Source organism: Clytia hemisphaerica, unplaced genomic scaffold (assembly GCF_902728285.1).
Source record: "Clytia hemisphaerica strain Z4C2 unplaced genomic scaffold, Clytia hemisphaerica genome assembly, whole genome shotgun sequence".
NCBI lineage: Eukaryota > Metazoa > Cnidaria > Hydrozoa > Leptothecata > Clytiidae > Clytia > Clytia hemisphaerica.
The window spans coordinates 2,602,608-2,629,059 of NW_027104297.1; the positions used below are offsets into that span (position 1 = coordinate 2,602,608).

Below are 26,452 nucleotides of genomic sequence, written 5' to 3' on the forward strand. Positions count from 1 at the left end.
TTTTTCAATCGTTACCTGAGAATGTAAGGTCTGGGTACAAAATTGCAAAGTTTATCCGCGATGAAAGGATATGTCCAACAGGTGCAAATTGTGTTATTTCAAGTTACATTCTTAAGACATGTGCTTTCCACTTAGTACTTGATGAATTGACGAAACATGGTTTAGATTCACTCAGTAAAATCAATGACAGAGAATGGGGAATAAACATATTGAGCAAACTACAATGGTTTATGGAAACTAAAGAGCATGTACCACATTTCTTTCTAGAACATGCTACATTGGCCAAATATATATATCGTCAGATTGTAGCATTTTGCAAGATTGGTAAAGGGTGGCTAGATCATCCTTGGGGATATACATATTACACAAACATTTGATTTGAAAATGATTTTACTAAAGAATTATTGATAGCATATTTTTAATAGCTTTTGGACCATTTGAAGCAAAAGGTGTTAGGTCAGTTTTTTGAAGAATTCGTTCAGTTGCAAAATTTATCTTTTTTCCCTGTAAACAGTTGATGAAGTTTTACATAATAGCGACCATTGGGCCACAATTTTGTACTCCAAAAGTAAAATTGAAAGAAGGAGCACAAATACAGGCATAAGTTCTGGCCGTCTAAAACGTTTTGAAGCAAAGAGCTGTGATAATTTTATATCAATTTTTACAGTTTTATTAGATATTTAAAAAGTTTGCTGTAATATTTTTCATGTTTTAAAAGTAAAAAAAAAATTGTCTGAGTAAGAATGTCTCAGGTGGAAGATTTTCAAAGAAGAAATTAGGAGGAAGTCAAAAGGGCTTGGGAATTTCCACAAAATTTCCTTTGGAAGTTCATCGAAATTCTATTGAATATTCAATAAAAAAAGAATTTCGAGACTTTTATACAAAAAATGATTAATTAAAACAACTTTAGAAAGTTGGTCCCAGGGGTTGTTTGATTTTCCCTGTTTTCTTTTTAAAGAAAGCCAGCCATGAATTACCAATGTTGCAACTGCATAAGTTTATTAACATGTTTTAGTCTTTAACAAGTTCTTGGACTTTGATGCCCTTGTTTGGAATTTTTTATCTTATTAGATTTAAAGCAGATTATTTTCTCTCTTTTTTTATTTGAAGTTATTCTACCAGCTTGATTTTTCTTTCATTTTTATTCTTGTCTTTCAGTTAAATAATAAGACTCAAATACAACTTTACATTATTTTGAAATGTTACAAACTAGATTATTTGGGAAAACATCTCAACGATGCATTCATTCCTCGGCTGTGGTAAACCGACTTCGTTCTGAGTGGAGAAGGGATCGGCCACCTGCAAATGTCAAACTTGGTGCTGAAAATGTTACTGTTGAAAGAAAAGCTTATGGCGGTGGTAAAAAAGCAAAAGCTATTACAGTGTGTGACGGTGTCTATACTCTCAATTCTAAAAATATTGAACATACTATGAAAATTATGGATGTTGTATACAGTGAGGCTGGAAGTCATTATACGAACGAAAAAATCATCAATAAAGGTGCTGTATTAGCTGTGGAAGGACTTCAATTGATCTCTGATTTGGATCCGTTATCTTTACTATCTCCTGATTCTTCCCAAGAATTGAGAAACAAATTTGAACAATTTACTAAGGATGGACAGCTGTTAGCACGCGTTATGACCAGACCTGGACAAGTTGGTAAATGTGATGGTTATATTCTAGAAGGTCATGAACTAGATCAAACTCTTGGTAAAATTGATCAATAGGATGACCTGGTCTTTTGCTTTTATGTGATTTGCATTATATTATAGAAAATTTTATGAAAAGGCTTTTTCTCTATATAAATTTGACTCATCCCATTTTCTCAAGCTTCAAACTTGCCAGCAACAGCCACAGCCAAAGAAACTTTCTTGGGTTATTTTTTGCCTACTTATTGTTTTTACAAATCAAATTGTACTTTTAAATGTGTTACAACTGAAATGGCTTCATTGTTACCTCACCCATTAATAGACGAATTTTTCTGTTAGCACAAGAATACTTCAGATGGTGATAAAAACATCTTTTGAGAATATTCAAACTCTGATGATTCAGCGGAAACTTCAAGGCAATGGATACCTCAACTTTCATCATAATTTCATGATCTTTTTGCTGGTACAATAAGATTTTGAATATTCTCAAAAAAAAGATTTGCTTTTGCCCAGCCACCTGATGACGTCATCTGGCAGGTGGCCAGGTGACAAATTTGGGTGTGTCTTTTTAGAATTAAGTTTTAGACCCTCTAAGGATCATCTGTGCCAAATGTCATGCTTTTATCGCCATTTGAAGTATTTTTGTGCTAACAGACGCCTCACTATACAGTAATAAATTTAAGAAGAATGAAAGATGTTATTGATGAGATATATAAATCTTTAATTAACTTCAATTTGACAGCAGTCTGAGAGCATTTGTGATAATTTATCTCTTTTTCAGAAGAAAATCCTAAAATATTGACTTCTAAACGATTGAAAGAAAACTTGCTTTGATGGTTGTCTTTTTGAGTATGGTGCTTCCTTGAATTTTGACAAGACCAACCTTCTCAAGAGAAAATTACTACAGCAAGGTATGACAAAGTTTTATTTCATATTCGCTTTTCTTATTCTGTAATTTTTCATCTCAAGTGCTAAATACTCTTCTTTAAACTCGATTTTATATAAGAACAATGAGGCTCAAAAATGCTAAAAAGTAAGAATAATTAAAGAAACGCTGGTGGAACTTTTTTCCTCAATGCGGATAAAAATTCCTATTGATGAAATCCCAATGGGGATAGAAATTCTATTGTTCCAAGGTTAATAAAAGATCCAGTGGGGATAGTTTTGGGTTGCAATTTTCAAACATTGAATTTCGAGTGGGGTTGAAATCAATTTCCCAGTTGGGCTGAAATTCTAGAGTATTTCCCATTTGGGATGGAATTCTTGCCAAATTTTTCAGTGGGGCTGGGTTCCCAGCGGGTCCGTTACACAGGGGTTTTAAGAACAATGCTTCGTCTGGGGCAAATAAAAAAAAAGATTATCAAACCTAAAATACCCTATTTAACCTAGGCTTTTAGGGGCGGTTCAAACCTAGGGGGGGGGGGCTTTTCCTGTACCACCCCTTAATTTTTGATCTAGTGGGTCTTTTTGGATGAAATTTGGCACATAAGATCCTTGTCACGTAAGGTAACTTTTGACAAAAAATTTTTTTGATGACGTCACTCATCATGCCCAAATTGAGCAAAAACCGTAAATTTTCCTTTGTTCTTATAAATAGCTATTGTATTTCAACAAAGGCTTTGGAAAAAAGTTGTCTGAGTTTAAAAGGCTTATTTTATCCTAAATATTCAATAAATTACGGTTTAAACGATATATTTGACATGAAAAATAAATTTGTATAGGAAAAATGTCAATTTTTATGACACCCCACTGTCAGAAATGTCATCATGCTCAAGGTGTGAAAATTTCTAGGTGTCAAATTTTTTTTTATTTTGAAGCTAAATAAAAGTTAGGAATTTACAGAAAATTCCATGGCAAAAGCTCTATTATTTCAGGAGCTATTACCGATAATTTGACCTCAGAACAGAAACAGCCCCCCTCCCTAGGCCGAATAGGGTTAAATTTGCTCTAGAAATAAGAACAGGATAAGAACACTTTAGGCTCAAAGTAACAAAAAATAGGACCAACCATCGAATTGTACTGGCTCTTATAAAAAAAAACAGTTTAAGTCTTTTAACTAAATTGGCACTTTATGACTCTTGAAACTATAAAGTTTGTTGATTGAGTTGACAGTTAAATTGTGCATGTCAGAGTTAAGATTGCATCTATAATTTTTTAACGTGGGGTTTTCTATTCCCACAAATTTAATGGTTTCGAAAATAAATAACAAGTTAAAATTTGTTTTGTATTTCAGTACCTTAAAATTTACATCAATGTCCTTACTGACTTATGGTTAAAAGTAGTATCAATTTTTCCATGTTTAGATAAAGGTGTCAAATTACTAAAATTGTCTGTCTCTTTTTTGCATTATCGAGTTTTAGGTTTAAACGTGAAAAGTCAAAGTTTGAAGTGTAAATCTAAATTTTCATGTCTGATGTGATCGGATTTACTACTGAGAGAAGAATTGATCTTTCGTTTTTCTGACCTCCTCGAGGATGTAAGATTTTATATAATTTTATAAAGATTACCTCGAAAAGCTTTTTTTTTTTGTTTTGGTTTTTTGGTGGTCATTTTCTTAGGTTTCTTGGCTTATTTAGGGAGCGGTCATTAAGTATAACATATACCTAAGTTAGTTGGGTTAGTTGTCCTTAATTAAAAGTAAACTGCAAATAACTTAAAAGTAAAATTAGTTGCAAATCTGACTTGTGATTTAACAAAGTGCTCTAAGTATACCATTTGGTAGAGCGGCATATCAGTCAAGAATAGAGTTAAATGATACTTGGAGTTTGGTGCCGTTTCAGGCAGTCTTCAGACAGATTTAAAAAAAGTAAAACCACATGGTCTTTGTTTCTAAAATACATCTTGATCAGAGTTTTTTTAGTCAATAACATTATCATGTTACATGGGAGATGATCTAAATTCCCTGATTGATTGATAACAAAACTTTCATTACAGTTCTGTCAAATTTTGATGTAATGAAAAAACCATAACTTTACAGAATGAGGAATATTTGTTAAATACCAATGATTCTTTTCTCAAAGTAGGTTATAGTGGGTTTCAAAGTACATCGCAATGGATTGATTCACTTGTTTTTATTTTGGTTACCATTTTGCTAAAATTTTCTGAAGATGTTTATTTTTACGATTAACTTTGAAGTACACGACTTCTTTTATTTCCAGTCTAAAAACAATAAAGGATGTTGCATTTGCAAAGGCGATTTGTCACCTCAAGAACGACATGTATACCGAGCCTTAAAAAGACATTCACTAAAGCCCTATCTACACGTACAGAGTTTACGCATCGAACTGAAGAGAATGTGATTCGTGGAAATAAATCCTTGAAATATCCAGTCGAAGATTGCTTTACTTTTTTCAGCAAACGTTTTGAACAATTTGGTGGCCGTGTAGCTATGGTAAGTGACGCTTTTGTTTTGATTTTTTTGCAGACTCGGAATTTTTTCAGTGTATGTTTAGAGTGATTTGATGACGGTGTTGCTATGGTAAGAGAATTTTTTATTTTTTGCTGAATATTCAGTAAACACCCTGGATGTTTTGTTAAGGAGGCCCCAGTCACCTTTCAAATCACGCAATCACGCAAAAAAAATTCAAATCACGTTATCGCGATTTAAATTTCCTCCCATCACGCAATCACGAACTTTAAAATCTTCGATCACGAAATCACGAACTTGAAAAACGCCCGATCACGCCATCACGAAAACTGCTGCGGGGGCCTCGTTGACCATACGGGTTCTTTTTTTAACGCTGACAACACTTTTAACGATTCCCGAGTTTTCTTTAACTTTAAAATAATGTTAGATTCAATAAATTCAATGATGTCCGATTCAATCTTTTGATGTCTTGATTGAAAAATCTGCAGTTTTAAAAGGGTGAATGATGAGAAATTTATCGATTAAAATTTCAAGAATCATAAACAGATTTGAAAACCAATACCTACTAAACAATAAAACCTAGTACTAAACAATTAAATGTAAAATTCTTAAAAAAATGTTACACTCTCATACGGAAATATGTAGATATCTACTCCCGCTTTCTCCTTTTTTTTAATTGCAAATTATCGTGGTCTAGCAGAAAACGAAAATTATCAAGGCTAGTGTGACCTTACCGTTGCAATAAAGGCCATTTCCCCCGCAAATGTTTCTCGTTTAAATTTCCTAAAAATATATATTGCTAATTCGATATTTCAGAGTTTAATATTATTAATCAATGAGGATAATCAACCTTATACAGACTCACTAATATTTCCGATATTGCCCTTTTTACGTCGGTCCTAATATAGTGCCGAATCTTTTTATGACGGCCTTTAATTTGCTAGAACTCTTTTTTTCGTATTTTTAGCCCGGCTGCGGACCTAATTTAATTCCGATCCCTTACGTCTTATTATGAAAAAAAAATAAGGGCCGGCGTAATAAGAGCCGATAATTATTTTTTTTTTTTTCCTATGAGACGTCACAAATATTAGACCAACATCAACCTTGTTCAGTTCAGCCATACAGAAGAGCACATATTCCACACTTGTGGAAATTGTTCACCGTCCCATCTGAACGAAACCACGTATTCTCCTGGTTCAACGTCCTCAGGAATGTGCAACATGTCAATAATCACAAACTCAAATGTCCATAAAATGTTTTTAAACTTAACACCGAATCCTTCCAGCCCGGGTCCAGGGGCTGGGAACTGGGTCCCATTTTTACACGGATGATCTTCATTTATACCGCCAGCGAAGCCATTACATGGTGGGATTGGGTTGCGGGTCCACTGGGATCCTGGTGGTGTGGTGCCTGGAATAATAGATTTTTATATTTAGCTAAACAACCTTAAATCATGCAAAACATTTTGAGAGAATCTTTTTAATAAAGAAAGGTAAATCAGACTTCTTGATGGATTCTCACACACAATATTAAGTTAAGTTGTAAATAGTTGATAAAAGTGGCCAGCGAATTCTTTCCAAAGCACCTCCAGGCATTGTTTAGAAAGAATTTGATGAAATAGCTTTACCATTATCAGTTCTGGCTGCGGTGAACTCATATCTAGTTGATTCGTCTTCCCCATACTGTACCCACTGTTTATCACCGACGAATCTCAATGGCGTTTGCTGGAAGCATTCCTCTGTTAACGCCTTCCGCCCTTCTTTTGGCATCTTACATAGCCTGTAAGAATAGCCTCCTCCGTGGTTCGCTCGGATACCCCATGCAACCTCTACTGCCTCCCCGCGCGTCCAGTTAGTGACGTAGGCTTTGTGATGTGAGGATAGGTCCAAATCTTTCAATCTAATATGTAAAAGAATGTTTGTTTAATTCTTACTTGTGACAGTTGTGATAGAATATGCAAAAAAGTCTGCATCAGCATAGCAATTATCTACTTTAACACAATTAGGTGTGACTTTTACTTAACAGTCATTAAGGAATCCACTTGAGGAATCTAACAAACCAAGTTAGATAACGAAAAAATGGTTTGTGGCACCCACTTCAACTTTTTGTCAATTACAAAATTATTATTAGACAGTCATGTAAAGGGAAATATAAACTCAAAGACCCAACCTTTTTAATGAAAATATCTGAAGCTACTTTGAATTAAATGTATAACCTTGGTCCGTATGCGAATCCTCCTTTCATTTGCCCACAGTATGGTCCGCCCAAACATCCATCTGGATTTCCGCCAGCCGCCCCACAGGGTGAATTAATTGGTGCGGCGCCAGGAGAACGCCACGGGTTATATTTCACCATTGATGGGTCTTTGACATGGGGATAGGTCCATAGCTCAGGATCAAGGGTTGGTTCTTGAATGAACGTGTAGTTTGTGAACCACATACAAGCTGCTGTCGGCTCAATAAACCCAGCACAATTATTATAGTCCTTGCACGCAAGATCGCGAGGGAAAAACATGCCAGGAAGACACTGTTGTTGTGATTTCATACCAACGTACTCGTACACAAAACCATGGCTTCTTGTTTTGACCCATTGTTTATAATCTAACCAGTTATGTGGGATGACCATAACACCGTGCCCTGAGATGGTGTTGATGATAGATGAGATTGTTGCTATGGTGATTAGCAATGCTTTCATTGTGTTTATTCTTAGTGTCGAACTAAAGAGTGTTTAAATATAAGCCGAGTTATCAAACTGCCAGGATTTATTCATCATAACCTCAGGGAAACAATTTGTGCCCCTCCTAGTATTTTTTGGTTAACTTACCAACACTCAAAGCACAACATATTATAAGTCGTCAACGAAAGATGATGTGAGGATTATCCTTATCTGATATTATAATGGCGTATTGGCGGCCGCCCACGCTAAATTTCCCGCTAAATTTTCCTATTTTCTTGGATGCCAATTTCCCATCAGAGAGGAATGATAGTCGGCATTTTATGTGCTGCATCCCCAGCCGGTTTCAACTACCCTTGCGCGTAGACCTAAAATATTTCGGTTGGACCCGCCAGTCCCCAAAAGTGAGGGCGGGTTACCAGACCTCCCAGTGCAAAATTGTTGACGCGGTCTTGCAAAGTTCCGTATGTAAACCTTCCAAATGTTAAATTTTCCTGACCTTCAGAGCTTTAGCGTGTCGGATGAAAATCGTGCGCTGATCATTTGACACTAAACATCCTGGTTACTTAAAAAATCATATTGATCCTCAAAGAACACTAAAACACTTGAGTGAAAATCTGTTACAAAAAATTGCACACATACCAATTACTCCCTCCATATAAACTGAGAAAAAAACATTATCTCCCTTATTTATACCTTCCTTGACGTCAGCTTTAAATTATGAACAGATGTAAATGTTGGAAAATTGTAAGGACTGAAAATTGACACTAAATAAACATGCATTACACTGTATATACACGATTATTTCAATTTCCAAATAAATTGAAGGCTTTTGTATGAATATTATGATGATGTTAAGACTGATAAATGACACCAAACCAAGAAAGAAATTGCCAGTTTGTTTACCCGAGACTTTCTATAACCTCAACCTTTGTTGACGAAGTTTGAGCTCGAATTCGGTAAAGACTAGTCTTGCTTGATTTTGAATTATAACATTAGAAATCGACTGTAAAGTGAATCGAGGTTATTTTCTATAAACTAACCATCACTCCTGAACCCCAATCTAATAATCTCAAGACCGTGTCACTTACTCGATCTGACATACTTTGACCAAAGTATTATCACCTACCATCATTAAATCCCCCCTAAAAGCTCAACCCCCCACTTTATTAGAATCCGGAAGATAATTATTGAGATAATGACAATGTAGAAAGCAAAGTTTTTAGACGCTGGTGCCATTCACAACCTGGAAACTATAAAAGTTATATTTTCTATAGTTTATGTATAATTTTCACGTATTTAAACTTTTGGTAAACCGCAACCTCCTAAAAATTGTGCGGATTTATGATATTTGAAAAGTATGTGGTGTATCATATAGGGGATGCAAATATAAATGGGGGACTGAGACCCCTCTGCAAACTATACTGCTATTTCAATCACTTCAGTTAGAAAAGTTTTCATCTGTACCTGGATATTTACAAGTTTATAAGGTATAAGTTTTAACGTATTTTCTCAATTTCAAGAAAGATGGAGTCACCGGTGCTGAGCTGACATTCTCTGAAATCATAAAGAACTCCCGACAACTTGGCTCCTTTTTCCATCAAAAGAATTTGAAAATAAACGAAAGAGTCTGTTTACATTTACCAAACTGTATCGATTACTCTTACTCAATGCTCGGAGCGTTGGCAAACGGTATGGCGGTCACAACAGTCAACCCAGCCTATACTGCCCATGAGATGCACCATCAAGTCAAAACATCAACGCCCAAAGTTGTGATCACGACCGCCCATTTATTAGATACCGCCCGACAAGCTTCAGAAAACAGTTCGATAGAAACAATGATATGTTTAGACGATACGTCAATCTCCGACAGCGGCGTCGTCAACATGTCGGATGTCTTACAAAACGGCGACGAAAATTTCTCAACTGATCTGTCAGCTATCGATCCTGAAAAAGACATTGCTTTTATCTTATACTCAAGCGGCACAACAGGGCTCCCGAAGGGCGTCATGATCGAACACCACGGCATGACGAGTAACGTTTTACAAATCCGTGACTTTTTCGGCGAAAACATGCCCAAAGATATCTTAGCCGTTCTCCCTATGTATCACATCTACGGATTAAATTTTATTTTGTTGACAAATCTTTACCATGGTAACACCGTACACTCGTTACCAGGCTTCGACCCAGTGCAATTTTTATCCTGCATCCAAGACAACAAGGTGAGTTTTCGTCATTCTGAATAACTTTTGCCGAGCTCTCTCAGATATCAAATACCAACGACCAGCGGATTTCAAACAGTCTTTTTCTGGACCAATGAAAGTCATTGTCTTCTTTCGAAATGATTCTCGTTTACCTTCGTTTCTTCGATGTATTTTTACGTCTCCTCAGGTTATATTTAAGAGTAAATCAACCTTAACCCTGGAGTTTGAGATGCCTTGGAGTTTTTACAAGCTGCTTAAAACTGATTGGTTATTTTTAAACAATAGAGATGACGCGTTCTTTAGAAAAAGTAATAAAGTCGTTTGTCTCAACATTTAACGACCAACAGAGTCATCAAAGAACTTGTAAAAACTCCAGCATGACCCTGGAGTTTCTCAATGCTGGTCAACCAAAGCTCTGGTCAAGTTAAAATTCCAAATTATGATAAGCATAAGCTGTATAAACTAATAAGTTGTATCCAAAAAAAAATATTACATTTTAGGTCAGTAGGATCCCGATAGTACCTCCAATTGCCTTATTCATGTTGAACAACCCAATGGTGGCAAATTACGACTTATCGCACGTCAAATCTGTCATCGTAGGAGCGGCGCCAATGGATGAAGAAGCTACTAAAGCGTTTCGAAGAAAATTCCCAACCATGATTCTGCAACAAGGTATACTTTAATTGGTTGCTTTGATCTACGTTATCGTCAAGATAATACCATCTCAAGGTGTTTTGAGTCGATGATATCTCCTCTCAGTCAAAAAAATGTTTGATATCCTATATACTTTGTTCCAGTATTGGAGAGATTGACAAACTTGGAGAAGTTTTCCCAGTGAAACTGATAACGTTTTGATGAAAGGACAAGATAGATAGAGCGATTATATGCAAAGTTGATGCGTAGAATATTTAAATTGCCGTATAATCTTGTCACCTGTAGGTTATGGTATGACAGAGAGCAACATTACTCATCTTCAACCTAATGATGAATCTCTTCACAAAGCTGGTTCATGTGGTCAAACGTTTGCTGATACTGAGTACAAGGTACAATCTCCCTCACATAACTTCATCATAACTGTTGTCTGTTCGTTGTGCAAAGATGTCCATAATGTGACCCCCTTTTACAGGATATTCTACCCCAGAAAAGAAAGATGATTGAAATTCTTTTTGTCAAACCTGTGATTATTTTTTAAATGTTTTTCATAAAACACCCCTTTGAAATAGGTAGGCTAAACAATTACTACAGTGACAAAAATCTCAGGTCTCGAAAAAATCTTAATTTTTCATCATTTTCAAATTTTCAAATATATATGATATATCGAATTATACTCCCCAAAAGCACCTTTCTAAACGTCGACAATTTACAATAGCATTTAAGAAGGCGGTGAGGAAATATTGAAAGAGTAAAGTATTCACATACTTTCGAGACAAATTATAATAATCTTTCCAACCAACGGAAAAGAATGCTTGCTATTTACTAGCCAGAAAAGCCCATTTATTTAGTGGTGGATGTCGTTACATTTCTAACATGCCCAAAAGTATTTATAATAGCGGGACTTCTCCTCGCCTAAAGAACTACGGATATGCAAACAATTAACTCGACAACAAAAAGATTTTTTAAGTATACAGTAGGTATATCATATTGACAATGAATATGAAAAATACAAATGAGAATTTAGATTTTTTTTTCGTTTTTTTTTCGGTTGATAATTGCTCGGTTATTGGAATCGTCTTGTGGAAGGTGTATTGATGAAGAGATTGTCTTCCCGGGGAGTTGATGGTGGAGATAAGGCCTCGATGGATGTCATTTCAATTTCGTTGCTAGCCAATGATCTTTCCAAACAGTCATCCTCGATCAGTTGGTATTCTCCTTCTCCGAGTGTTTTTGGGAAGGTTTGCGGAGATGTTAAATTTTCTTGATCGTTTTGTGGGTTGACTAGTGTCTTTGGTTGTTGCTCTTTTTGTGTTTTAGTAAATTTATTTTTAGGTGGACAGATCCGCCTCAATGACCTCGGGAGCTGTCGTTTAAGTTTTGAGAGATCCTTTTCCACATCTATGATTTCATTTTGAATAAAATTCATGTTATCTTCATCAGAGAAAGCATCCTTTTTTAACGATCTGCGTCCCGATTTTAAGAACTTTAAATAACTCTTTTTGTTTTTAATTTCTTTTTGTAGGAAGTCGAGATTTTCCTCGGCGGAGTTATCTTCCGTAACGTGCTCTGTTTTCGAGGTGATATTTTTTTCTTCGGCTCTTGTTTGAGAAGCAGTAACGTCTTTTGTTTGTTTGCGTGGACAAAACTGCAAGGAAGAGCTGATTTGGTTCAATCTACCAGTGACAGTGCAGTATCCATTCGTAACAGTGATAATGTCAAGATTAGGTTCTTGGAATGCGCCTTGGCTTTGGCAGTTCCCAACCTCTTTGTTACTGTCACATTCTGATTCAATTGGTGAGATGAACTTTTCTGCTTTGTCTGATTTCATCCCTTCTTTATTTGGATCAGCTGGGCTTACATTGAAAGATGGCAGAATTTGACTTGGACTGTCAGTGGCTATCAGAGATGCATTTTGAATCATGCCTTGTTCGTTCACAGCTTCGATTAGTTCTGGTTGCTCTTGGGCTGAAATTTCGCCAATCAACTTAATTGAAGGTTCTTCTGATGTGACAGTCTCGACGAACGTATTGAGTTTCAGATTATCATTTGCTTCGTTTTCAGTGTCTTTCAACAAAGCTAAAGGTGTGATCGTCGGCTTATCATCCTTAGCACAGGGACCATCACCATCAGAAAATTTATCTTTGCCATCGTTTAAATCGCAAGCAGAAGAGTCTTCTACATCAATCCGTTGACCATTTGACGCAACAGAAACATTCTCAACAATGCATCGATCAAACTCCTCATGTTTGACTTCTTCGGAATAGGTTGTTTCGTTTGCAGTGGTCAAAAGCTCGCTCGAACTTTCTTTCAACATCATCCGTTGGTAATCTCCAGCATCGGAACTTTCAGAAATCTTTTCTGCGATGACATCATCGTTAGACTGGTCGGGAGAAATTTGCTCAGTAACGATCAGCTGTTGATCGTTTAACGCGACAGGAACATTTTGAACAACTTTATTTTCATCGAAAGATTCCTGTTTGACACTTTCAACACCAGGATAAGTTGCATGTGTTTTAGTGATGGTTTGGCCTTCAAAAACTTTGTCATCAGATCTGGCAGCTTTTGTCTGTTCGACAGCCTTCTTTTTCGGAAGAGGTTCTTCAGAGACATCTTCCATTTCAACATCAGTGACCTCACATTTCGTCTCTTTTCCGTGACGTTCAAGATGTTTACCAGTGATAGGCTCCTCAGAAAGATCCTCCATTTTAACATCATTGTCACATTTCGTCTTTTCTCTGTGATCTTGTTCAACATGTTCTACAGCGACAGGTTCCCCAGAAAGATCCTCCATTTCGATTTCATTGGGGTATGTAGGATCGATCATGAATCGTCTCCCGAACGATTCGAATCGATCCCATCGTTCCTTAGATGCGAAGGGGATATTATCTTCACTTCGATTGAAGTAATCCACTGCTTGTTGGAAAGTTAGAGAAGCGTAATCTGAAGCCGTGAACAGAGAGGGGAACATTGATGTCTTTTGGGTGTCTTGCGGCGAGTTGAATGGGTTGGTTGGTGGCGAGTGGAATAAATTGTTCGGTGCAGAGAAGGGGCTGTTCGGTGGCGAGATAGTGTTTCCATTCATGATAATGTTGTATTCATGTTCAATGTGATCGATCATTACTCTCTTTTTTTCTGGTGTTATGAAAGGGTTGTTTTCTACCGAAGCAAGTTCATGTTGGAGTTGGAGATATCTTTGGTACAAAGGATGAAATTGTTCTGCAGACATTTCTTCCTCATCAACTTCCATAGGCTCGACCTGGTGTAGATAAAAAAGAAGGATTGATTTTTAACGAGCTTGATGGCTAGGACCGGATATTGTTAAAGAAGTGGAAAAAAAAAAGTTTGAAGAAAAAGATCTACTGGTCGTTGACTCACAACAGAGTATAAGGGTTTGATGGCTAAGTATAGTATGGCATAATTATGTGTGTGACCTTTACTTTATTTTAAAGGATGAGTGTCTTATGTACCTCGTTATAACAATCTTGGTCGATGTCCATAGGTTCTTCCCCGCACTGCATTTTCACTGGTTGTCCACCATAACAGTCCTCGCTTCTCATTGGTTGTTCACCATAACAGTCCTCGCTTCTCATTGGTTGTTCACCATAACAGTCCTCGCTTTCTATTGGTTGTCCACCGTAGCTCTCGCTTTCTATTGGTTGATCGCGAGGATCTATTTCTATTCTTTGTTGCTGTTTGGCAAGCTGCAAAATAAAAATGAATTATGTCAATTCTTTTGACCTAGCTTTTAAAGTGTGTAAGTTGATTGCGAGAAAATTTCTTTTTTGACCAAGTAAAAAGGATAATCAGTAGCCCAAGAGCTCAGACGATAAATTATAACAAAACCCTTTTTAATAAAAAGCACCATTTCTGTAGTTTAACACGCGGAAGGAAGACTTTACAAACCTCTACTTGTTCAGCGTGAAAGTCGTAATGAGTTTTTGTTGGTTGCTCTCCATGTGACAGTGGAGTGGCGACTATATTTTGTCTGTTGTTGTTTTGTTGCTTCGAGGTTGCGTTGACCGATAGATTCTGTGAACGAGAAATATCTCGAAGCATCATTTGCATCAGCTGCAATCCTCTTTTGATGGTTCGTGTGGTGTAAAGACCACGTTTCTGTGATCTCTTGCAAATTAACTTATAACGGCGTCTTGCAAGAAAAAGTTTCTTGCGGCGGTTGATTTGTTGTTGAACGGTGGCTTTCCTGGCGCATATTCTTACGCCGCCAACACGCAAAGGTACTTTGAAGATCTTCTGCTTCTTTTTTGTTGGTGCCAGTGATTTGTTTTTTGAAACATCCGTTTGGTGCAAGCTTCTTTTACGATTTTTGGAGTGATTTGTATACATTTTTACCAAATAAAATTCGTTATAATACTTATGTAATAACTAAAGGACCAGGACATACAAAAAGCTGTATGCACTGACCAGGGTTTTAATCCAAAACTGAATCTCCAAAATGATTTTGAAACTGTGTAAATCAAAACAATTATTTGACGTCACTTTCTTGATAACATTTGTTCTGACGTTAAAAAATGCACGCTGTTTTATTAGAGCGGTAAAAATTTAGAACGCCAACTGTTCTCGAGTCTTGTACTCTTTGGATTACGGAATAAAATGCGATTCTTCATTAGTAAGTAAGTAACTATTTATTAGGTAGGTTTAGACCGGATTCTTATACATCTCAACAAACTCAAAACCACTCCCTCAGCTTGCCATAGATTATCCACTGTGTCACAAACCACGCTCTTTAGCAAAAAGAATCAAAACCGCGTCGCTTTTTGCTCAAAAAATGAAGAAAACAAAAACGAAAGTGAACGTGAACGAAAACGAAAGCGAATGTGAAAGCGAAAGCGACTGTACATAATATGGACGCTGTAAATTTAGATCTAGATTGTGTATCGTTTATTTCGAGACATTCTCTGTATGAATTTGATTAACATAATTTATTTCATTTGCATTTTTTTGACAGGTGGTTTGTTTGGATTCGGGCGAGGCGCTTGGTCCTTACGAACAAGGTGAAGTTTATACAAGGGGTAGACAGCAAATGTTAGGTATGATATGGTTTACGTTTTTTTTAATCCGATTTTCTCCTCCTTTTAGCACTTTTGAGTTTCCGCCAAATTTCGAGTTCTCCTTAGCTCGGATAAATTCGCAGACTTTCAGAGACTTCTTATATTTAACATTCATCCGCCATTCGGTTGAAGAAACTTCTAAAGCAATACCGCCCACTACCGCCCACCTGGGCAGATCCTTACGGGGCTTGCGAAGTAACTAGGATATTCTCGGAGATTACCTTCGATGCGACTGCATTACCCGTTGGGTTCAACCATCTCCAATTTTTTGAGTTTAAAACTGGGACTGGACCACTGGAGTCGACAAGTCCCCAAAAGGAAGGGACGGGTATAAGCCCGTTTTCGGAGTATTTCAGAAAATAAATAATCAGAAACCTTTTACGAAGAAAACTGTAATCTAGTTAAACCGGCTCAAAGATTCTCAACCTCTCGCTTTCAGGTTACTTAGACAACGAGAAGGCAACAACAGAAACCATTTTGGAAGACGGTTGGCTACGCTCTGGTGATTTAGGTTACTATGACGACGAGAATAATTTATTTGTCATCGACCGTTTGAAAGAGTTGATCAAATATAAAGGTTTCCAGGTATACTTTGAAAATATTTTCGCAGCTCACAAAATGACTTTTTCAGCTCATCCGATAGAGAATTCGCTTTAAAACCGATCTGCGATCACCGCAAACTCAGCGAATGAGTCGCCTGGATCAGATAATCTGATCTAAGCCCTAAGTTATTTAGAGCTGAGGGTAGTTGCGCTCCATCCCAACCCCTAATCTAGCGCAAAAATGAAAATGGCGGCAGACTCCGTCACTCCTGGCTCCACCGATAAACTGACTTACTACTAACTCTTTGTATTCCAAAGAATTCCTCATAGTTTAAGCTCCGAGCCAAAGGGAAATTCCTTAACGCGTTTTTCTGGTGCAGAGAGTTTAACGCCGGTCAGGTACATACCAGTTTCACTAGATTTCCATTGCTATAACATATTTGCAAATATTTGTTTCAATTCCTTTTAAATTTTGATTTTACCAGAAAAGAGATTTCGAGTAAGTGAGTGACAAGGTTGTTGGTCATTCCAAACAGTTAAACTTTTTTGTTTCCCTCTAGGTTGTGCCTGTAACTTTTGCGGTTGCTGGATGAAAAAGCGAAATGGTCCACAGTGTTGTACAATATGTTCTGAAAAATCAAAAAAATTCATAGTTTCAATGTTTTTTCTGTTTATTTAGGTTGCGCCTGCCGAGTTGGAAGATTTATTGATTTCTCACGAAAACATTGTTGATAGTTGCGTGATTGGCGTCCCATGCGAGAGAGCTGGAGAAATACCACGCGCCTATATCGTCAAAAAGCCTGGTAGTGATTTAACAGAAGATGAAGTGAAAGATTTTGTAGGTGAACGATTTTCTGATCATAAACATCTCCGTGGTGGAGTACAATTCGTAGAACAATTACCGAAATCGGCCTCAGGAAAACTCCTTCGTAGAGTGCTTAAAGATCAATATTTGGAGGAGAATGAGTAAGCTTGATTTCATGAGGGGTACTGTATATCACTTCGAAGAGAGCGTTATAGAACGGGGATTTCTTGAATTTCCGTGATTTTTCTGTTTGACATTTGGGATTCGGGATTTTCGATTCTGTAACTTTTTTAGAATTTTTAGATTTAATCTTTGGAAAAGTGCGTACCAGATATTTTTCAAGTAATTTACCCTCGGATATTTGAAAGTACAAAACCATAAAACAGCATTTGTATTCTGACACGGTCTAAAAGTTGGGTATACATCAAAACCCAATAGAGTTTTTATACAGTCTGTCTTCAACATCTTCATGACTGTATGTTCGCCCGCTGACGTTTTTCTCTAGTATGTAATTGATTATTACTTCCTCTGTTTCGAATGTTTTGATTCTGTTTTTTCTGCACATTTGTTGTCAATTTCAAGTGATGCAATGTTTTCTTTTATTGTATCATTTGATTGGTTCATTCCTTTTCTATAAGGTCTACGATTGGTCGAAAAATACATCACTAGAGCGTGAAATCGGAACATCAAATTCGAATCACTTTTTTTTTAAATTCTTTGACGTCACCACGAGGTCGGACTTTGTTGGAAGATTTTGAAGATGTTTTATTTCTTGAAGAAAAAAAAATCTATTTTGAGTGTTGGGGCTCTCGCTCGAGCCTAGCTCGAAAATGTTTTTATTTTATATTTTTGGAGATTTGATGAATATTGTTTTTTTTCTATATCCGATTGAAGTTTGATGGGTTTGATAGGTAAGAAATTGATTGATAAGGTTGGCAGACGATATCATCCACCAGGATGCAAGTGAAATTTTTCAATCTGCGGACCTAGACGGGGGTTCGGTTATTATCAGTTAGGGTTAGGGTTGGAGCTCGAGAGTCACAATATAAGGCCGAAGGCCTTCTTAGGGGCATCCGTACCCTGTGACCTAACTTAGGATCCCGTAGGGATCCTTGTAGGGGCACCGGTAGGGCTGGGAGCTTTCTTAATAAAGGTCTGTAAATTACACGCTATAAGTATTTGTGAATGACATCCTTCTGCCGTGTCTCGTTGGCGCAAGCGGTTAGGCGTTGGGTTTGTAAACCAAGGTTGCTTGCATTTGGTGGTTCGAGCCGGGGTCGGAGACCAATTTCACCGGTACGGTCACATTTCAGAAAAATACTTAGAAAACAGTTAGAAACACTAGAGGAGGTCAGAAAATCAGGATAGAAGATAGGAAAGTAGAAAATAGGGGGAAAATAAGAGAGGATGCATCCTGGTGGATGATATCGTTTGCCAACCGATTGATAACGATTCGGAAATTCAACCATTCCCTTCCTGCTGGTGTCCAATATTGGATGCAATATTTTTTGTTTCAACGTTGACATTCAATAAAAGAAATCTTTTGCGAGCGATAAATTTAATTTGTGGAGACGTGGAATTAAGATTTTCTCTAGGTTTTATCCAGAAGCAGCCAACGAGCCCATTTCCCCGAAATATCTGTTTCCGTTTTCCAGGAGAGAGCTTTTTTTGAAAAATGGGGAAACAGATCCGATTTTCTAGGAGAGACCTTTTCCTTAAAACTATCTGTTTCCCCGCTCCAGCTGATGACGTCATCAGAGAGAAACAGATCAATATTTCTAGGAGATGACTTAATAAATTGGGAAACAGATATCTGCTTCCAAAAAAGATGATATTGCATTGAAAACAGATTGGACTTTATGGGGGAAACAGATATCAATAACAAAAAGAAAGGGAAACAGATGAAAATTTCCAGGAGAGGGGAACAGATATCCTATTTGGGAAAACAGATCAAAATTTTCTAGGAAAGATACTTTGCTTTGAGATTAAAAATTTAGGTTTTGCGGAGAAACAGATCTTCATTTCTAGGAATCAGATTTTTGAAATATTCGGCCAACAGATCAAATTTTCCAGGAAGGCTATGTCTGGGAAACAGATATTTAAAAAAAAAGGTCCTCGTTTGGATGCTTTCGTTTATCTTTGGTTTTTAAAATCTTTCAGTGTTTAAATTTTTATAGTTTTTCAAGAAAGTATTGTGACACCTCTCTGTCTTAGTAGTTATTCGCAGTGGAGATGACATCTCATCTCAATTTCCCAATAGGGATGAATTTCAGAGTATTTTATTCATCTGGTCTGAGAGACAATAAACTGGCCAAAATTTAAGAACAAATTCAAAACAGACTGAGCCTCGTATCTCGGAAATTACTTTGAAAGTACTTATTTTAACAAATGTTAACAGATTTTAAACCCATTTAAGTTTTGAAGTAAAGAAGCTAAGATTATTAAGAACATCGTAAGAACATTTGAGGCTAGAAATGTCAAAAACGAGGTTATTTGAAATAAAAGTGATAATATAATACTACATACTACCCAAATGCTCATTTACTTTTACCTCGAGCGTCAGGGTTTGCAGTACTCTGTACCGGAGTGTATCTTATTACGTTTATTGGCAATGAATTTTGAGATTAGAAGTAGATATCGGGTCTGTGTTGAGATTACTTAGGTTTGTAGTCGTGTCTCAAAGTGACGTGGAAATAATTATTTTGTAAATCTAGGCTAAAAGTGACCCTGAACCAAAGTTGGAGACCAAAATTTCAAACTACCTTAAATGTATTAATTTCGCGTGGATTAATTTTTGCGATTTTCGCCGTTTTTGCGAAATTTAGTCCACGCGAAATATTCAAAAGTTGGCTAAAACCCTAGGGCCACGCAAAATTTTTAGATTCTCGATTCGAGAAAAAAAAGTCCACGCGAAAATCAATCTTATGGTATTCTCCAATCTCCCAGTTTCAATGAAAAAAGTCGACCTCGTGGCTTTTTTTTTTCATCAGCGGCACACCATTCAATATCTACACGTTTTTTTTTATTAGAACACCTAAAATTTGGCTGAGCCTGGATGTGCTTATTTTTTTAGAAATTTTCAGCCTAAAATGTTCTTAACCCTTAGAAGCCAGAATACGTATATATACGTTTTGAAAAGGCCATTTTACCGATACACAGTGTTTTGGTCATAACTCCTGACCACTTGAGATTTAGAGAAAAAAAATCTGCTATTTTTTGTAGCTGAGAGAAAGAGCTTTCCAACGATACCAAAGTTGATACTTGAATCGTTTGTCCTGGTCGAGAAATTGCCTTTGAAAGAAAAAATTTCCAGAAAAAAATGATGAAATTTTTGGCCTTTTTCAAAAAAGTAAGCGGCTTTGAAAGGTTAAATGAGTTCTTAATTTTTCAGACTACTCTAAATCGACAATATCATGCCAAATAAAGAGCACTTAAAATTGGTAAAATCTGGACAATATTTGACTCTCGATTTTAGAAAATCCATCCCTACGTTCAGTTCTGCTCAAAACTGCTTGAAAAGAGGAACAGAGGAAACAATTGTAGTTTCTTGTAATTTTTTTTTTCAAACTGAGGCTGGGCATGTTCTTACGATGTTCTTAATTTTTTGACGAATTTCTAATTTTTGACGGGTTCTAATAAAAAAAAAACGTGTATGACTTCTTGTAAAATCATTGAATATTCACCCCCACATTCACTTTCAGGAGGAAGAATTATCAAAGACAGGCAAGTCAAAGGTGCGGAAAACTTCAGAGAATCATTTTCCACAGAATAACAGAACAGTAAGATCTTAGAGTTTCAAAAGCGTTTTTCAGAAATCTAGTTTTTACAATTTACAAATTTGTTTGCATTTTGAAATTATTTAAAGTGTTTCCGTTTCATATCAGACAGTTATTTCATATCAGAACAGTGTCTGCCTATTGTTATATTATGCTTATATATAAGCAAAAAATGTCTTTTCCTCTTTCTGACCAATCTTGCTCCACATCCGTCTCAATCCGATGTGAAAAAGCTTGTGAATTAAAATTGATGAGTAAGCAAACGATATCACTCTTATTTTAAAACAAAACCTTTAACCCTATTATTATCAGGCTTTTTCGGATTTTGTATTCTCAAGGGGGGGGGGGTGTTTTCCACCAGCCTTGCATAACTTTTGATCTAGAAAAGATATGGACTTGAAATTTGGCAGAAATGTTCTCATAAAAGAGATATAAAGAGCATAAAAGGAGTTCATAGAAAAAAATTTGGGTTGATGACGTCATCACAAAGTTTCACAATTATGGCTGACCAATGAAAAAGTACTATTCAATAAAATAGCAATTAAAGTTGAACGAATGAAGGTTTTTCAATTCTGTTTTGAATTTTTAAAAGTCAAAAAGAATATCTTTATCATATTTGCCGGTTTTTAACATACTAATAAAATTGACGTTTAAAATCCATGCAGAAAATGAGCAATTTTTTTCAAAAAACAATGACGTCATTTTTGATGACATAAGCAGTTTTTGAAAATTTTTAAAATATTTTTGAAAAATTTACTATTGATACCTAAAACCTGTCAAAATTTGAAGTCGGTTGGATGCCTAGATCAAAAGTTATGATAAATTTAAGATTTTGAGATTTTACAGGGTTTTAGCTGGAATTTATGATATGCCTGCACAAAAAAGTCAAAAAACCTGATCTGGTCGGTGTATAATTGTAAAATTTAGTATACATGCTGTGTGACGGCCGCTGGCCTTTGTTTTGATATGTTTTAATTTTATATTACGTCATTAGTCACTTGGGATTGCGTCTCTCATTGTCTTCAGTGTATTCGATTTTATTGCGTCTTTTGTGTGTCATCTTAGTAATATTTATAATGTATATAATTAGGTCATTAGGGAATTGTAGAATTTTGAGGCGTATGAATTAAATTGTAAACGAATCTTCTACTTTTATGTAACAGTAGTAATGTTGTGTATGTGATGTGAAGTCCAATTTGTGGTGTGCTTGTTTTGGTGTCGTGGAAAACTTTTTTAGTTAGTATCTATTTTGGTTTGTATTTAGTCAGTAAACTTTTATTTCTATCCTATCTATGTTCTAATGTGTTTGCTTGTATAGCCCTAGGTTAAGATAGCTTTAGGATAAAGTTTTTCGTTTGTACATATTCTAAGAGTTTGTATTTTTTGTGTTTTAGCGTTTGGAATAGCAATCCAATCAGTGAAAATTATCGCACACCTTTCGTATCCTCCCAACGTCCCCTGTGGCCGTTACAGTAAAAAAGTTATCACCATATCGTATGCTTCGCATTGCTATCTCAACCGTTTCGTTTCGATTCTCGTTTCTTACCGATTCTCGTATCGTATCGAATCTCGTATCTAATTTCGTATTTAACCAGTTTGCAAAAACTGGTCTCGTATCTCGTATCCAATCGAATCTCTATTGACTCGATTTCGTATCGTATTTAAGTCGATTCCGGCCAAATCGACCTCGTATCCTCAAAATCATCAAATGTTGTTTTGATTTGAACTCGTATCGATCTAATCGAATTTCATCGATTCTATCGAATCCAATCGAATTTTATCGATCTAATCGAATTCAATCGAATTTTATCGATTTCATCGAATTCAATCGATTTCATCGAAATTTATCGATTTCATCGAATCCAATCGAATTAATCGAATCGAACCGATTTTCATGTCTCATCGATTCATATCGTTTTATCAAAAAATCGACTCGTGTACAGTCGCTTTGAATCGAATTTATCGAATCCAATCGTGTTATCGATTTCTGTTCGCAATCGTATCGCACATATCGTTATCGTTATTTTATCGTTTTACATCCAGCCAGTTTTCTACCGTGTTCATTCACTCGCATTTCAATGGCGTCTAAACGCGCGGGCCGCGGCGTGCAGCACCGCCCAGTAACACGTGGTATATTGACACAGCACGCCCTTTGGCAAGAAGATCGCTTGAAACTCCAGAAAATCGTTAAAGAAAAGATTGCTAAAGTAAAGGCTATGTTAGAGATCAATTCAGAAGATGTCGAAGAAGGTTATGCAGAGTTAGAAAGATATTTCAAACAGTTGCTAGTGGCTCACACAAAATGTCAGATGTTGTTAGAACATGACGAACCGAAGTATTCTGACTTGGTCGAAAAGCTAGACAAATCAGTCCATCTTATCAAGAGAAGAATGATTGAAAGATCGTTGAATGGATCTGTTGGTCCCAGTAGTCAAGAACTAAGAACTCCACAGAACTCCACAGAACTTAGAACTCAACAAGAACAAGTGGAATCAAGAAAGCTAGAATCTGAGGCAGGTGCTATCAAGAACGCTCATCTGATGGAGTTAGCCAGACTCAAACAGCTAAAGTTAGAGCAACAGTATATCACGAAAAAGAGGCAAGCTCAAATCGAGGCAGAATTGATCGATAATGAACTCCAAATTGCCATTGCTCAGTCGAAGCTAGAAGTATTCTCCAAAACAGATCCATTAGTAGACATACCTTACGACATTCCATCAAATGAAAGCTATGTCAATGATTATGTTGCCAAGCACAGTACTCCTGCTGTCGATGCTCCAATCAAGGTGCCACACCCTCCATCTCTGCCAAAATCTTACGCTGTTTTCTTCTGCCAGTCTATCTTTCAGAAGACGATTGTCACCACTGAATAATGATGCTTTGTCTGTAGCTCCATCTCAGAGTATCTCCGTCGCTCCACCTCTTCCAGTTTCTGGGTACACCCAAGGAAACCTGCCACGCCCTCAGGCTGCTTCAAACGACTTGTTAAATCACCCAATCAATTTATCAAAAAGGGCGTATACCATTCGAAACAATCCACAGAGTTCTTCTTCTTCACTTGCTGTGGCTGAGACCTCACTTCGTCATTCACCACAACGACCGGTGGACCAGACTTATGACCTGTTTTCACAGATGATGGGTTACCTTCAAGCCCCAGATGCTGATATCAGTCCATTCTATGGAAACCCCTTGAACTTCGAATTCTTCATGGCTTCTTTCCATGAGGCTGTCGAACGGAAAATCAGAGATCCAAAAGGCTGTCTTACAAGACTTCTCCGTTATCTGAAAGGTGAACCACACGAACTCGTTCAAGGATGCATTCATATGGCTTCAGATCAAGGATTCAAATATGCCAAGGAATTGCTGAAAAAACGTTATGGAGACCCATACAGAGTGTACAGCGAGTACATGAAAGAACTCAAAGAATGGCCAAAGATCAAACCAAATGACGCCCAAGCCTTCAGGAAATTTCATTCGTTTCTGATCAAATTCAAGTCAACTACAGATTGTCACAAGTCGTCAAGATCGAACAGTCCAGAAGTGCTTCAAACCCTCAGTAAAAAGATACCATCTTACCTGCAAAACCGTTGGGGAAAGATTGTTCTGAAGGTACGTAAAGTCGGTGGCGAAGCTACAATGGAGCATTTCATTCAACTCATCGAAGATGAAGTTACGTTGGTGAATGACCCATTGTTTTCTCATGGTGCATTGAGTGACCCAAAGTCAAAGCCGGAGAAGAAAGGACCTTTCGTGAAGACTGGGCTCAACAAAGTACCTCCTTCTGACAACAGACGTAAACTTAAGTGCATATTATGTGATCAAAATCATGACTTGGATGATTGTGCCAATTTCATCAAGCTACCTCCAAAGGATCGCCATGACTACGTATTCAACAAGCGACTCTGTTATTGCTGCTTGAAGCCAACAAGCAGTAAACACACAGCAAAGACATGCAACCGAAAGAAGAAGTGCACATCTTGTGAAGAGCTGCACCCAACAAGTCTACATGACTACTATATGTCCCGCCAACGAAAACAGGACGTATTGCTTCTAATCTCGACGACTCGATTGGATTATGTGTCGTACCATCAGGCTGTTTCACAAAGACAGTCCAAATTTCGTAAAAACCTTTGCTCTTTTGGATAATGGGAGTCAAGGGACGTTTATCAACACTGATTTTCTACAAGAAATCGATGCTAGTAGTACCACCACTTCATTATCCATCAAGACAATTCATGGCGAGAAAACAGAAAGATGCAGGGCTGTCGATGACTTAGTGGTTTCACCTGTTCATGATGATTCCATCCGTATTCACCTCCCTCGTACATACAGTCAATCAGACTTGCCCGTTGACGATGAAGATGTACCAACAAAGGAAAGATTGATCCAGTGGAAGTACCTACAGCCAATTTCAAGTTTCCTTCCTTCTTCAAGTCAACACATCAAAGTTGGGCTTTTGATCGGAAGCAATTGCCCTCAAGCCCTTGAACCATTGGAAACCATTGCTAGTCAAAAGAATGGTCCATTCGCATATCGAACAAGATTGGGATGGTGTGTTTCAGGACCAATCAATTCCTCCAATTCGAGCTCGAATACACAAAGATTATCAGTCAATCGAACCGGTAGGCCTACCGAAAAATCGTTTTCGTGTTTTCGTAACCAAACAAAAGTCAAGGAGGTTGATCTTAAAGAAATGCTACTCACTATGTACAGACACGACTTCAATGAAGCTCCATCTTCTGGCCTTGCAAGTAATGATGAAAAGCAGACGTGTTTTTCCCAGAACGACAAGAAGTTTATGAAGATGATGCAAGAAGAAAGCAAGTTCGTAGATGGTCAGTATGTGTTACCATTACCATTTCGAGACCGAAACACTAATGTTCCAAACAATCGTGGTCAAGCTGTTAAAAGAGCCATTTACCTCAAGAAGAAATTGACAGCTAATGACAAATTCTTCACAGATTACCAAGCCTTCATGAAGACCATCATCGATAAAGGCTATGCAGTACCATGTCAAACTGAACCTAATGATGGTAAGACTTGGTACATCCCACACCATGGGGTTTACCACCCCAGGAAACCTGACAAGATTCGTGTCGTGTTCGACTGTAGTGCCAAATTCAAAGACATATCTCTAAACTCGATGCTGCTACAGGGTCCTGATCTCACAAATCAACTTGTTGGCGTACTGTCCAGATTCAGAAAAGAGCCAGTTGGATTTTTCGGAGACATCGAGAAGATGTTCTACAGAGTCAAAGTTCCTGATGATCAACAGGACTTCTTGAGATTCCTTTGGTGGAAAGATGGAGACTTGAACTCAGAACTGAAGGAGTACAGGTTGACTGTTCATCTACAAGGTGCAATTTCATCTCAAGTTGTGCCAACTTTGCTCTTCGAAAGACTGCAGACGACAATTCAGAAAAATACGACCCAGAAGTAACATCGATTCTGAAAGAAAGCTTCTATGTGGATGATCTACTGAAATCCACGACCACTGAGGAGAAAGCAAAACAGCTATTATGGGATACCAAAGCACTTTGCAATGATGGTGGATTCAATCTTGTGCAACTTGGATCTACCTCAAGAGCAATCATTGATACAATTCCAGTTGAAGACAGAATGAAAGGAATCAAAAACCTCGACTCATCCACATCAACCTTGCCAATAGAAAGAGTGTTGGGTGTGTCTTGGTGCATCCAAAACGACGAGTTCA

The 26,452-nt window shown here is 37.1% G+C and overlaps 4 protein-coding genes across 5 annotated transcripts; 2 read left to right on the top strand and 2 right to left on the bottom strand.

Moving 5' to 3' along the window:
* The first annotated feature begins 1,158 nt into the window (after positions 1-1,158).
* On the top strand, positions 1,159-1,806 carry LOC136817223 (small ribosomal subunit protein eS8-like). Its single transcript, XM_067073561.1, has one exon. The coding sequence runs from the start codon at positions 1,200-1,202 to the stop codon at positions 1,725-1,727; it is 528 nt and encodes a 175-aa protein (XP_066929662.1). The 5' UTR covers positions 1,159-1,199; the 3' UTR covers positions 1,728-1,806.
* A 624-nt stretch (positions 1,807-2,430) lies between these two features.
* Positions 2,431-17,346, top strand: LOC136817201 (uncharacterized). 2 transcript variants are annotated; one of them, XM_067073541.1, is made up of 8 exons: positions 2,431-2,560; positions 4,808-5,040; positions 9,213-9,911; positions 10,394-10,565; positions 10,833-10,936; positions 15,514-15,595; positions 16,056-16,201; positions 16,838-17,346. In XM_067073541.1, the coding sequence occupies exons 2-8, from the start codon at positions 4,825-4,827 to the stop codon at positions 17,126-17,128; spliced, it is 1,710 nt and encodes a 569-aa protein (XP_066929642.1). In that variant the 5' UTR covers positions 2,431-2,560; positions 4,808-4,824; the 3' UTR covers positions 17,129-17,346. The 2 variants fall into 2 exon arrangements, with proteins under 2 accessions (XP_066929642.1, XP_066929643.1); XM_067073542.1 differs by lacking the exon at positions 2,431-2,560 and having other exon boundaries at positions 4,771-5,040.
* Positions 5,949-7,743, bottom strand: LOC136817198 (uncharacterized). The gene is made up of 3 exons (XM_067073537.1): positions 7,232-7,743; positions 6,644-6,915; positions 5,949-6,426 (listed from the first exon to the last, which is right to left on the bottom strand). The coding sequence occupies exons 1-3, from the start codon at positions 7,708-7,710 to the stop codon at positions 6,125-6,127; spliced, it is 1,053 nt and encodes a 350-aa protein (XP_066929638.1). The 5' UTR covers positions 7,711-7,743; the 3' UTR covers positions 5,949-6,124.
* LOC136817236 (probable serine/threonine-protein kinase kinX) lies at positions 11,611-14,891 on the bottom strand. Its single transcript, XM_067073572.1, has 3 exons — positions 14,451-14,891; positions 14,015-14,248; positions 11,611-13,803 (listed from the first exon to the last, which is right to left on the bottom strand). Exons 1-3 carry the CDS (start codon positions 14,889-14,891, stop codon positions 11,611-11,613), a joined length of 2,868 nt encoding a protein of 955 aa, XP_066929673.1.
* Positions 17,347-26,452: the final 9,106 nt, after the last annotated feature.